At 42.7% G+C, this 14,900-nt stretch overlaps 1 protein-coding gene across 1 annotated transcript in view; it reads right to left on the reverse strand.

Moving 5' to 3' along the window:
* Window positions 1-308: 308 nt before the first annotated feature.
* Window positions 309-14,900, reverse strand: part of IRF6 (interferon regulatory factor 6) — a 126,408-nt gene continuing 111,816 nt past the window's right edge. The window contains exons 7-8 of the mRNA XM_069633292.1: window positions 4,054-4,172; window positions 309-3,348 (exon numbers count right to left, since the gene is read on the reverse strand). Coding sequence (XP_069489393.1) covers window positions 3,121-3,348; window positions 4,054-4,172 — 347 coding nt within the window. The 3' untranslated portion in view covers window positions 309-3,120. The remainder of the gene's footprint in view (window positions 3,349-4,053; window positions 4,173-14,900) is intronic.

Consider the following 14,900-nt stretch of genomic DNA (forward strand, 5'->3'; position numbering starts at 1 on the left):
TAATGCTGGGATCAAGTGTGAAATAACCAATTTGGTTTACATTTTTTAACATCTCTCCCTTTGAACTTTTAGGTTCTAAGACAGCGAAATAAAAGTCTTTGAGACCAAATCTGGGATTTGACACAGATTTACAGTTTACACATGCAATCCCATAAAAGTCATCTAATAAAAAAATAAAAATAAAAAAAGACTCATCGTAGTTGAACCAACTTACTTGACAGTCTCTCGCATACAAATACGACCAGAGACTGAGTTTAACCAATGAGCATCTTTAAGACCCTAATAAACGACAAGACCACTGTGCAAAGTAAGTTGCAGATTTTTATAAAATCAAACAAAATACAATAATATTGTTGTAGTAATATTCAGACCTACCATTTACAAAAAACAGAAATCAAAAACGTTTTTGAACCAACAGCAGTTAAAATAGAAATTGCCGATTCCTTTTGACACGGATGCTTAAAAACACAACGTGAATAAATACCAATTCTTATAAGAATCAAAAATTGAAATAAACATGACTTCCTCAAGATGCGAAAGATAACTTTCTTTAAAAAATGACAAATCGTAGGTTAACTCTAAATCTAATCATAATTTAATATAGACATTCAATATTTTTATTTTTCTGCATATTTACAAGTTTGAGGTGCATTTTAAGTGGCAATATTTTTTTGTACATTGTTAAAAACAGTGCATATTATCTGTTGTTGTTTTGTCAAAATATAACTTGTGCTATAGGGTTATTCCTGCTAAAACATTTATGGAAAGGTCATTGCTTCCTTTGGTTGGTCTTAGAGGAGAGGTCCCAACAGTAAAACGTAGGCATTTTGGGCTCAAGTAGAAAGGCAGAAACAATGGTCTGCCTCAATTTTCCAAAAGCAAACATCCATGGCATAAGAGAATTGGAACATGTGGGGTACCTTCGTTTCCTGATCCTATGCATTATCCCTCTATATAATCGACTGGGCAGTCTTTAAGGCAAGAAAAGTGAATTTATTACAGTAAAGCTGCATAGGGATATGGCAATCCATAAACGGGACTTGTTCTATAACCCAGCCACAACAACAGTTCATGGACAGGATAAGAGTTAATGATGAAGGCAAATGAAGCTTCATTAGCCCCCTACATGTTTGAGCTATTGATGAATTCATATGATGGATTACCACCAAGAGTAAAAGAATACAGGTGTACTAACATCGCAAGGAGCAAATAGTCAATGTAATTCTACATCGGTCGTGGTGAACTAAAAATTAAATTCTGGAGAATTGATTTTTTTGCTAAAACCGCATGAATAGAAGTATGGCACTCTGAAAGGAAAGCATCATGTTTTTTTCATAAAAACACGGCCATCTGTCAGATAAATCCATCATGCAATAATTGACGAGGGGTTGCCATTCAGAGAAAGATATAACTAATTAAGATTATCCATTGACAGCCCATATGCTAGTGTAAAACGGAACACTTGCTTCTATTCCAGAGGTTACCAGCTGAGCTTCTTTCTAACATCAGACATGGGCTTATGAATACAAGCAGCTTGCAGGAGAGCTCTTCACAATACGTTCCAAAACCATGCCCACATTTCAGCCAGTTGTGTGACAAGAGAACAGCTAACCCTGAGCTGTGCGTAGGCGTTGTGCTACTGAAACAGATCTGCTGCCCAAGAAGTCAAACTCCTGCTTCAATAATGCAAACGCCCTCTCTAGCCAGAGTCTCCATCTTCCAGTCATGCAAAACACTATGGGCCGTAGGGAAGAAAGATCACCTCTCACCACCACCTTGAGGACACCCCACGTCGCACCTGAGAATGCAAGGGTTCCTGTCAAAAGTTTGACTAATCCACGAAGCTATGAAAAAACAAAAACTCCCTAGTACAAGCCATCAAAATCAACCAATCAGAATCCACCCCACAATATAGCTCTATCGTAGGCCATTTTATAGATCAGGGACCAGGACAATAAAAGCACTCTTTAACCTAGCTAACATGGGTACCAGCTTTTCCGAGATTACTCAAATAGCTGTTGACAAAAAAAAAAAATGGACTGGATCTAATCCCTGTCCTGCATCCCCTTCTTTTAAATAGTGCTTTGAAGAGTTTCCATTCTCAGGGCCTGAATAAACAAGACCCCACCACACACACACACGGCATGTCCAAGAAAATAGTCCAAAATGAAGATAAAGTGCTACAAAGACTAATGATTTATTACACACAAATAGTACCCTAGACCAGCAAACACTTATTGTGCTCCAGCTTCACCATGACACCAAATAAAAACCATTATAATGTTGTGCTATTCTATCAGTCCCACAGCTTGCACCTCTTATGGGTGTGCCAAGGTTAAAACCTGGGTGAGATTTTACCGGGCACGTCCAATCATAAAACATCTTGACACAGTGACTATCTATTCCTACTCAAGTATGCCCAGTTCCCTATAACCTACAGGTTGTTGGTGTAGTAACCACATCTCAAGAGACTGCGAAACTCTAGAGCAACCTATCAGAAAAAACTAAGAAGTGTATCTATCCAACCTGTTTTGACATTGCTTTAAATAGACAGACTAATGGCTTTGGTCAGCTGGTGAAACAAATAGCGTACACGGCCCCATGCTGCATTCCTGAACACATGGGCAGTGAACAATGTTTAATCTATAGGCAAGAAAACCCCCAGGTTATCCTTAAATACTTTATGTACAATGCTTAAAGCCAAGAATGTTTTACAAGCATCTCACAATAACCAAAGAAACAGCACTAAATCAACCTTGGTACAATTAGACAATCCTGCATGGTTCCAAATCTGCCCTTCAGATCGTGCACAGATCTCTTGAGCTGAGTCATTGCCCTTCTGAGGTTTTTCACTAGCCTAATCTCTGGATAAAAAGTAATAAAGTAACAGAAATAACAAAATTTGTAATAGTTACTCAGAGGAGAGAGAAGCAAGCAAAAACGTATAGACTTTATGTTGCTAAGCATGGGCTTGAACATCTGCAGAAAGAAAACCCCTTTTGGAAGTGGGGGCAATATGCTCTACATTGGAGTGGGATAGATCAGTTTTGGGGACGGACACAGATTGCTGCACAGCCAAGGCACTAAAACCGCAGACTGCAAGTCACCTGCTTGCTCGGGTCATTGTGCTGGCATTGCCTGAGAGAGATGCATACTGTTGGCCTGCATGGGCCAGCTCTCCTGGCCCTGGTGGTTCTGAAGGAGGCGATAGAGTTGCTTGAGATGCGCCACTATATTATCCTTAATGTCGGGAGTGGAGATTTGGAGTCGGACGCTCCCACTGTCAAAGGAGCGTGTGAAGTCTCCGGAGAACATCTCGTACATCATTCGAGCCACCACAGGAATGATCTGTTGGAAAAGGTAAAGTGGAAGCGACATGAAAGATTTGATGGCTAAAGGATTTCACAAAAGGGTTTCTGGCAATATCCAAATGCAGTTGCGTTGAACCAACACCAAAACGAGTAATATTAGCATAAAGTTTGGGGATTTAAAACAAATGCATCTTGAGGGATTTACCGAACTTCGCCCTATCGGATTCAAGCCGAAGATGGCCAGTGTCAAGTAGAAGAGTGGGATCCAGAAAGAGGCAGGACAGGGGGTACAAAAACAGGTGAATTTCAGTCTGTTATACAAACACAATTACAAAAAGATCGGGAGGAGTCATTTTGTATTTTCAAGAAAAACCTCAAACATTTAAAAAAATTATAAAGATTACTGGTTGATACGTGGCTATTTCCTTGTTGATGCCAGATAATTACAGTGTAGTGAATTAATTTCTAATTGCAAAACGAATTGTAATCATTTTAAAACTTATCCTTTAGTTTACATTTTCTACTATATTCCCTTCGGCAGAGCTCCTTCACTTTGCTAAACTAAAATAACCTTTGTAGACGGAACTGCTTTTTATTTTTATTTTTTTTTAAATCAAATTCCATCAAGTACTCGTGCAAGAGAAGGCAATGCCTAAAGCAAATCTTTTCTGAAGATTTGTCACAGAAATTGGCTCAGACCGGAGTCTGTCCTACATTTCGCGGAGAATCATTATTCTTTTACCTGAACCACAATAAGCTTCCGCTCTTTCGGTTTCCCATCAGGCCATTCTTCACCAAAGCACAGGTACATCTCGTAAGGAGGCTGTTTTTCTAGCTGTCCTTTTTGATGAGAGATCAGCTCTAATATGTAAAGAAAACATGACAGCATGGTGAAACGATGCAGCTATTCAGAATGCAACTAATTACCGAGGGAAATCGTTCAAAGGGGAAATGGTGGCTTGCTTCAAGTCAGGAAAGTAGAAAAATCAGGATACCAAATAGCAAACAGAGGTCCTTTCTCAAGCACGGTCTTGTTACAGCAGAAGAGTAAACAATTTTTTAGACCTTGTTTGAGTACGCCATATCTTACAGTATGGGTTAACAAGGGCAGTATTCAAAAATGAAAGCCACTCTGTGTTTTCCGAAAATCCATATAAAGTGTATAAAAGTACAAGCAATATAATGCATGGATTCATAGTCTGTGGTTCTCGTGAAAACCTGTTGTGGCGGGGGCTTGAGGACTGGACTGAGAAGCCTTAATGACACAGAAATCATATCTAGTATTTTAGCTAATTTCCACAATTGCTTCACAAAAATGTAACCAACATCGACATAGGGAAAGGAAAAAAAACAATTGCAATTTCTTTTTTGTTCGTTTTGGGATCTCTTGAGTAGCCAAGTGGCTCACTGTCAGTAACGGGAGGATACTGAAAGGAGGATAGCATGGGCAATGTGCTGGTCTTGGAAGCAAGACCACACAGAGCAACAGAGGTTCGAATCCTGGATCCTCCCTTAGTAGCCAAACTCCAGTTTGGTATTAGATACGTTATTTAAAAAAAAAAAAAACAAACAATGAAATAAACAGCGAGGTTCGCTACCACACTAATCTGTGCAGGATTTGTTTTTTGTAAAATAGTATTCTAAGGTGGCATGAGTACGTTGGTGTCCATTAGAACACTGATAAAGCCCACACTTTGGCAAATTTAATTTAGTGACCTACAAACAATACAAGGTGATCGGCTCAAACAACCGACAGTGAACCTTGGAGCTTGTGTGGTTGCTAATCTCCTCGCTGTAGGATATTGAGAAACGTAAAACAGACATGTACAGTAACGTGTGCTCCATGGGTCTCTGTGCTCCCTGGAAGTACCACAGGTGATCGATCATTCTAAGTTTCTTTGCATACTCCCAGCTATCAACAAAAAGATAAAGCCCACCTTATATGCAGCAGCCTACAAAAGCTAGCTTTATGCTCAAGCCCTTCACCTCACAATGTCATTTTTATCTGATCAGCCTGCCATGATTCAGAGAGACTTAAGCCTCCTGCGCTTTGCCTCCATTGAATTGAATTGATATTTTATTTATATTGCACACAAGTGTTTCAGAGCGCGACAAGGGAAGGGAACAGGGTAGAACTAAAAAAATATAAATCATCTTACTAGGCCCTGTGACATTGATAACGCATAAGTGTATGGGAGAGGGGGAGGGGGAAAGTGCGGAGCAAAGGAGGAAGAATAAATAATAATAAAATAAATAATAGAGGCAACAAACAGTGGTAGTGCAGCCAGCAAGTGGTAATTGCTGGGTTTAAGGCAGCAGACAGTGTAAGTCTGATAAGTGCAGGAAGAAAAAGGGTGGGGGACTGTATGGTACAGATACAGATACAGACCCCAGTGCAAGGTTTGGCCTGGAGGCAGTGCACAAGGGTGGTAGGGTGAGCAGGTACCTGGGCCCGGAGGACAGAGGGTGGCCAAGTGCACAGTGCCAAGAGAACAAATCAGCAGGGGAGAGGGGGAGCGAAGGCAGGAGCAAAGAGGAAGGTCTTGAGGTGCTTCCGGAACCAGAGATGGTTCTCCTCGAGTTTTAGAGTGGCAGGGAGGCTTTTCCAGCGGGAGGCCACAGCCGCAGACAGATCTACCACCAGCTTGTTTCTTTGAAAAATGGCTGACCCTGAGAGAGCTAGAGGTAGAGGAGCGAAGGGCTCAAAAGGGGAGGTATTTGCAGAGGGGTAGCTGAAGGCATTTTGGACTCAGGCCCCAGAAAGCCTTGTGGACAATGCAGGGTTTTGAATTTAATCCTTGCATCCACTGGGAGCCAATGGGGCGATTTCAGAGCTGGAGAGATATGATCCCAGGGCTTGAGGCCAAGAACAAGTCTTGCAGTCCTGTTCTGGAATAGTTGCAGAGGGCAGGGAGTAGAGGCAGGTAGATTTAGAAAGAGGCTATTTCAATAGACCAACCTAGAGAGAACCTGAGCTTGGGAGACCGTGAGCTTCTGGGGGAAGTAGAGGAAGGGCCGAGTACCTCTGAGGAGGTTTAGTAGTAGGAAGTTTGACATTTTAAGAGACATCAGAGGTGTGGGCGCAGAAGGAAAGTGTGGAGTCAAAGATGTCCCTGAGGTTCTTAGCCTCGCAGGTGGGGGTAGGAGGAGGGCCAAGGGAGGCCGTGCCAGAGAGTGAGGTGAAAGGATGGTGAAGGTGTACCGATGAGGAGGATCTGTCTTGCTGACATTGAGACAAAGATCATTTGTGGCACACCAATCTTGAATGGCAGTTAGGCAATCAGAGATGAGAGAGGAAGAGGAGGTGGCCGAGAGCAGCCTGAAAATGAGTTGAGTGTCATCAGCATAGCACTGAAAATTTGAGCAGAAGATGGCAATGCAGTGGGCCAGAGTTGCCAGGTATTGGTTGAAAAGCCAGGGCAAGAGGTAAGACCCCTAGAGAGATAGATGATAGGAAGGACACAAATTGGACCTGGGAGGGTCAATCCGAGAGAAAAGAGGTCAGCCAGGCCAGGGCCTTATCAGTGATACCCAGGTTATTACAGAGATGTTGAGCAGGATGGTATGGTTGACCGTGTCGAAGGCAGAAGAGAGATCGAGTAGGATGAGGACAGACGGAATGTTAGAGTCAAGGTTGGAGAGAAGGTCTCGAGTCCCTTTACTGTTGCTGCCTTGAGACAAGTTAAGCTCATCGCATAGCAGTTACTCTGCCTGCGTGCTCCAGTGTTTCTTCAACCAGTGTGGTTACCTGCCGGACCATTCTCCTTTGGAGAGCCTGGGACAGGCCTGCACACCTGGTTGGTGGGAGGACTTTCAGCAATCCAAGTATTAACTGGTCCATACCTCTCCCCAATGCCACTGGGGTCCAAGGGCTGGGATACTCTCCCAGGCCTGCCTGCCGCTATGCCTCACATGTCTGGCAGTCTCTGTCCATTAATCATCCCGAAGCACCTACTTATATCCTAAGGGAGTGTTTGGCATGCGACAGTCTGCACTGGTTAAATCAGTTCCTGCGCACTATTGGTATATATAGTATACAGATACCTGTGAAATTTGTTGCAAGCACAAACTTCACTACTAGGTGACGGCATGGTTAAATGTTCTGGATGGGCAATGCGGTCCAGACGATCGAGATACAGAGACATGCCAACAAGAGTGATAAAAAGCATGGGATCTGCATGCATTACACTCCTCCCGCTAGCTTAAATGCTTTTAGAATCTCAGAAACTGTGGAGTGCAGGTGATGATGATGCAGCCAATGATTTACACCAATAAAATACACAGTTCAAGTCTTTAAGAAAGTGATCCTTCAACAAATGTTGTAGGTTGCTGTAAGGAACACGCAAGATCATGAGATCAGAGTTATGAAATCAAAATTCAGCAGCAAATTAAAGTATTACTTATTGGGAGCGGACCATCCACAAAAGGAGAGTATTAAACAGGTTTTTAAGGCATATTTTATCCTCGTGATGCCAATTAAAATGGTTGCTCGCTCTAGCACAGGGAGTTAGACCACTAGCTCAAAGAGTTTTGCCATCCATGCATCTCAGTTATAATATGCTGACCCAACTTCTGCAGCAAGATTGTCATGGATTAACAGGGCCTGAATGGTGCAGTCCTCTAAAGAACTGACCGTATTAAGCTGCATACAAGGCCAATGGTAGCTGTCGCGGATTACGACAACGAACGCAGGAAGGCGTAATAGAATCCGGTCCAACGGTACCTACCAAATGTATTGCATGACTTTCTAAGAGAAAGGTGGTTGTTAGTTCAACACAGTACGTTCATAAATTTGCTACTTGTTGAGCAAACTTTATTACATTGCAAACTGTCCATGGTGAAGCGGCTGACAAAGTCTATGCTGTCACCCAAAGCAGTAACTCGTTCTTTACGGTTGCTTTCGGCCAAAATAAGTTAAGCAGTTGGCAAGATGGCGACTGGTAAAGCAGAGCTAGTGAAGGTTTTGCAGTCGCGCATCAATGGCTGGGAACTCATTTCCACCACAATCCCAGACAGCAATCCTATCCAGCACCTGAAAGAAGGCTAGTGTAGTTTATTTATTGTTCCCTTACATTAACTCTTCCTTGACTTTGCAGGGGGAAGGCAATCCTGTAGTTGGTGGAGGTCTTCAATGGATGATTTATCCCCTGAAAGCTGCCTCACAGAGCTTCCCCAGCAAAGTATCTACAGTAAGTGCTTTTAACTCTCAGGTCAACCAAATCTTTAGGAGGAAGTTTGGAAACCCTTGAAGATGCATTTTGATTAGTTTTTGACTCACCATGGCCGACTAAGCCATGTCTCATCTCTTGAGATCTAGCAATGACTCCTGCCACCTTAACCCTGGACTGTGCATCTTTCCCGCCCTTTACCATACGCAACAAGGATTTTATAATCCATTCTAAATTTCTGGCTGCCTAACCAAAATGGTTTTACCAACACAGATTCACCCCTACAAAACCGACTTCAATTGCTATAGACCATTATTCTGGTAGTACTTGATGCAATTGGTTAGTACAGAGCTGCTCTAGTTTCGGCAAGGCACTTCTCTCTCCATCTACGGTGACTGACCCAATTGCTACCAAAACCTTTTTTGCATTTTTGGTTCTCCTCAGGCGACAGTGAACACTAATATTAATCTATTTAGATTTTTGCTCATCCCTGGCCTGGCACAAAACATTGTTGCTCACTACCAGCCTGCTTAGTCTGTTCGTCATCCAATAGGAGCACTCCATGCCCACATCACCCCCCATTCTCATGCTCGGCACCCTCGCCCTGTTTATCACCTGGAGTGTCTAACCACCACGCAACACAATCCTGCCTCTGCTCGCTCTCACCAATTCACTCACCCATCCCCATTCTTACCACCTCCTCAAAAATGGCACTGTGGTGCCTAAAAAGGCACCTCTTCATAGCTTGCACTTCAACTATTCCACCCAACCCGCTCTTACATTCACTTTCGTCCCAGTCAATCACCCTAGGACACTGGAATTCCTCAGCAATGATCACTTTGATTAATGCATTCATGGGCTCTCTTTGAGGGACATTACAAAAAACAAGATTCCCCAAATAATTCAACTTTAGCAGCCCTACCACGAATACTCCACCAGTCTATTCAAAAAAGGAAGCAAGTTTTGAAATTCTTAAATACTAGAGCATCCGCCTCCCAGCCCCCACACCCCTCCTCAGATTTTGCAAGGTCTTCCTCTTAACACATCCCCAGCCACATCCTTGCACCAAACCCCCTTATAATCCTTATCTAGTGGCTCCCTAGAACTCCTAATCACTTCTATCAGGACCTCGACTGCAAACATTAGGATTTTCTTAGAAAAGCCCCAGGCATAACTCCCTGAACTGAATGATCAGAGACCTCAATAGGACTCCACCCTGCCATGACCAATGAACACAGTTCTGGCAACTGCTCCTGCGTATTTACCAGCCCAAATTGGTCACCCACCACCATTGATCTCCACTCTCCAGACTACTCTGCCCTTCACTTCATGGTCACTGTCCCTGCTCTTCCCTGAATTCCACCTCATCGGTATTTCAAACCAAATGCAACTTGGACTCTAGGCCTCCCCTCACGAGCAAAGTCAGGTCCCCTCAATGCCAAAGGCCCCCCCCTCCCTTAGGCAAAAATATATAACTGGCCACACTACTTCAATTCAGATCTAAATACTCCATGCACCACGCGCATAGCTTCGTTCTCTCCCACGCCATCAATGTTGGATCTCTTTTGCCAACAAATAATTGAGGACTTCCCTGTGCCGCTGAAGCAAATCACACTACTGCCTTCCCACTTGCAAGGAATTTCTCCATTCCACCAAGTCCACAAACTACACAAACCTCAACACCTGCCTCTGCAACATTCTTTGACCTTCAAAGTCTGTGCTTGCCTCCTTCGGCCACACTACCTCCAAGTTGATTACTTCACCTAACACTGCTTAAAAAGTTTCCAAATACGATACACCCTCAGTACCCTATATTCCTCCTCCCGCTTCCTTCTTTACTCTAAAAAAAATCACTCATAATAATCCATTGCCTTTCTGACCCGCCAACAACCTGAGCTACCTGGCACCCATCACTGATCCGCCAACCTTTCATGTGCTCCTCCTAACAAGCCATTACATCACAGTCAAAGAGGTATTCAGCACCCAACACCTGCTCCTACTCATCTCTTGAACCCATCACTATCTCTGGCATCTTGCCAACATTCAAGGTGCAGCCTAAAAGGATCAGACTACTTTCCATTGCTCATTCCAAAAATCCAAGCCACCATGATGCTGTCTCTCCCCACTCTCACTGCTCCAAAGGTTCGGAAGGTGTGGTGGTGATCACCTCAACTAACACTTCATCAAAACCATTCTACTCCCCCTCCTTACTACATCCCATCTACACTTATGGGACAGTGACCTCACATCGATCACCTTTTACTGGCTGACCTCTCTTCTGCTGTTTGAGTACTGGCACCACCAGTGCCAACCCCTCTCAGTAGTGGCCCAAAAGATTCAGTCCTTGAAACGGTTCTTTTCATACTATGTGCCACCTCTCTCAAACCCATCTCAGCCTTTGGCCTCCCTTATTTATTTGTCCAAGAAACGTAAATCTTACCACTCTAGAATTTACATTTACCATCTCTCATCATGGACTGTCCCCTATGCCATTCATCACTGAATATCCTTGTAGTGTGGATGCTCAACTCCTTGCCCAAATACCCATTCCTTTTCTCTGCCTCCTCTTCTTCCCCCCCGATTCTGTCAACCAATCCCCTGGGGCTTGCAAACTAGGGCTCCTCAGTTTACATCAATCTCGAAATCCATTAATTTCAATACCTCTAGATCACATGCAGTCAAGTTGCGAATCAGTAAAATGTCCCCCCTAGCCCACTCTTACCAAAAAAGTTGAGCTCCACTCTAGCTCTCAGCAATTTGTACTACTGCTCCAGTCTCTGCCTGGCCCACCCACTGTTCCTTTAACTCACTCACAGTTCTTACACCCGCCCCAATTTTAATATCCGTCTAGCCCCATGCACCCTTTGCGATCCTTGAAGGCTACAAGCGATTCACTCACTATTCAAATTACTTCTTCTAATATTCAAATCTATCCACAGACTTGCCCAACCACCTCGATATCTCCTGAGACTCTCCTTCTCACACCCTCAAAGCCATTAATTGAACCTCCCCACTCAAATTCCCTCTCCACAGAGATCAGGAACTGCAGAATAACCTTTCTTCCAATCATCAACTTTACCGACCAAACAGTGTAAATATTCTAAATACGGTTATTGTATATCGTTTCTAACATTCCATCTGCGTGGTTGCATTTTAATGTACAATGCCTTTTCCATTCCTTTCTTCATCATCAATTATAGAGGGTTACATTTTTTAAAGCACATCAATGGCTACCAATATGTTTTTAAAACAAACGCTTGCACATTTTGTGTAGGGATGTCAGCATCAAAAGAAGTAGTGGTAAAAATATGGGTTTGGGCTTCCTTCAGCTCTTGGCTTAAGCTCAGCTTCCCTTCCCCAAGTTCAGAACAATTCAAAAAAAGCCTCAGGGTTCCCTTCCCCAAAAGATCGACACAGTTCACAATGTCATGGGGTTCTCTCACCCCTACACCCTCACCCCTTCACCTCCAACAGGTCAGCCCTTCCAGGTTTCAAAACAACAATCAGTTCAAGTCTCTTCACTTTCAAAACAAATCCAATTCAGCTAATGAATAGTTCAAAGGTTGCTTTCTCCCTCTCTGTATTTCGAATGCACAAGTAACTGTGGCAAAATGTGAGCTTCTTCACATGTGCTTTCCTTGCCTCTTCAAGTAGGGGGGTCACTCGGTCGAGGCGCAGTTGTCGGGCCACATGGTCCACCCATTACAGGTCACGCAACCGATAACACTTGCCACTTTGTTATGATTCTGTATTCTTCAGATATATCGATCAACACGGACTTCAGATAACACTTGCCACTTTGTTATGATTCTGTATTCTTCAGATATATCGATCAACACGGACTTTGCAACAACGTGATTTCACACAACTCATTCTGTTCTTAGTTGATGTTTATCAATATAAGAGACTGCTGCGGAACGTAATGATATGTATGCAATTTTCTGTTTGTTTATACAAAGCAAGTGGCTAAATGTGTATTAAATAAAATTAATTAACTCATTGTGTGGTGTTAACCTTTCTCCACCAACTTGCTTTCACTTTACTCATAAGTGTTCATCACTTGCTTTGATCTTGTGCTGTATTCACATAGGCCCATCACACCTTTCATTTAGTTCATTATTCAATAATGCTTGTAGAATTCTCAAAAGTCATTATACCAATTTGCAGCTTGTTTTGTACTCAACAAAACTGGATTTGATCTTCCATACCAATTGGAAAGATTCTTAGTTTGTTCAGTATTCCAATATGCCTCTTTCCAGCCCTGGAGCGCTGAGGTATGAGTGTTCCCTTCTTTTATACTCACTGGTCTGCAGTTGCACCTTCGGGCCTCTCGATTCGGTTCTTTCAGCTCTGCCTGTTCCTTGTGGGAGCTCCTGCGAGCAACACTCGCTGTCCTCAGTTTCTGCTGCATGTAGCCTGCTCTTCCCTAGCGGAGGATACCAGTGGAGATCGGGAGCCTTCAGTGTCAATTTGCAATTACAAAAGTGATGTGAAGGCAGGACCCATGTTACGCCAGTGCTATGCTCATGTATCACTAATTCCCCAAGCTCCCTTCTGTCCTATAGTACCCTACTTGCATTAAAAGGAACCACCAGGGTAAATATTTATGTGTCCCGTACGTACTAAGAGATGTAAACAGTCTCCCTCTAAATGCAAAAGGCTCGAAGGAGGAGTTTGTCTGCTTCGGAGGAGTATCCATGGGTCAAACACCAAGAAAGTGTTGGTCCAGTCCATTCATAAATTAAAAATGTGTTGACTCAAGGCTATCCATAAGTCACTGATGGTCAGTAGCGAAGTCACATTTCAAGAAGGTCTTCTTTCAGCCATCATTGTAGAGGTAGGTCACAACATTTCAGGTACTGATCCACTAATTTAGAAACCAGATTAGCCAATCACTCATCCATGTCCATTTCAGATGAGTTGTACTGCTGTAGCACTGCACAAGGACCCCAAAAAGAGGCAGACTTCATTGAAACCAGCACCCGCGCATCTGAAGTGGATTTAATGGGCATCTCCATGGTTAGACAAGTGCAATCAAAAATCAATTTAAACTTCTGGCTTCCACGCAACCCAAAAATCCAATTGATCTGTGCAAATGAAATCCAAAGGCTTGTCAAACATCACATATGTACCCAAAATATGTTTGAAATGAGTCTCAAGTCCCTCCTGAGGGAAAGGTATGCTTTGGTCCCAATGATGCACACTAAATCCAGGAGCATAAAAACTACATTACATTTCCAAATCATGGCCACAGAGTTACCATTTGTGCACTAAAATGAGAATAATGCATACAAGAATGTACCTCCAACTACATATTTGAGGTTAATTCAGACAGGTCAATGGAGAATGAGAAGTTGCATGGCTATCCTACTGAAGAATAATGTATCAGTGGGTGTATGCAGTTAGTGTTACTTCTGGGGAGAAATCTTATTAATGTGTTTTACTTTGAAATGGCCACTGCCGTAAGATATTATCTTTGAAATCTATGTGGGCTGTTTTAAGGAGGGCAAATCTTTTCTTTTCCTAATGGCGACTTCTACTGCTACTTTGGTCTTTTTTAAATGTCTTCTCCAAGTGATGCTTTTTACAGATTTGAACTCAAAGTACAGTATAGTGTTTTGTATGAAATCACCTGGCAAATCTAGTTTGACAACATAACTTTGAGCGGTACTGTGCCTGAGACTGCGTGACCTGACCTTCAACACAAAGGATGTGTTTGCTAACAAGAGCTTTGTGAGGTGTATAACGTTCACAAGTTTGATGTATGCTGTGTCAGCCTAAATAACGCATCATCTCAGCAAAATCCAGCACTTCGTTAAAAAATGTTTTAAAAATATTTCTGTAAAAAACACTCTTGTCAATTGCCAAGCACAAGAAAGAGAGTACAACCTAAAAATAATTATGCGGCGCTTGTATCGATATGTGCACACTAAGTACCTCAAATAAGGGAAAATCCCCAAGTGGTTAGTTTTTAATTCAAATTGACTTTTTCCTTTAAAAAAAAGGTGTCATCATCAATATCTGCTTTTGGTGCCTCCTCCAGCAATCTGCACAAAAAAAGGACCCAGCTCTGCTTCTCTATTCAACATGTTACATATTCTTTATGCTCAATTGCGTACACAAGTGTTTTTATTTGCTCACCATTAAAAAACAAAATTGTAAAAGTGCAACAAACAAAAGCACACAAAGAAAAACACTGTTTGGTAAAAACTGCAGAGCTTTTCAAACCGCAGGCCAAAAAGCAGATAATTGGACCCTCACCAATTTATGGTCCACAAACAATTCTACTTTCCCAGGTGGAAATCATTCCAAGACCAAGACCCTTAAAGTGCTAGCATTCAATACTCTCCCTTTACAGATTTTAATGCTACTGTTATGCTTGAACTAAAATGGCGCTGGTGTGCAGTGTATTCTGGGAGCG

This window comes from Ambystoma mexicanum, chromosome 13, assembly GCF_040938575.1.
Source record: "Ambystoma mexicanum isolate Mex_15411 chromosome 13, UKY_AmexF1_1, whole genome shotgun sequence".
Lineage (NCBI taxonomy): Eukaryota > Metazoa > Chordata > Amphibia > Caudata > Ambystomatidae > Ambystoma > Ambystoma mexicanum.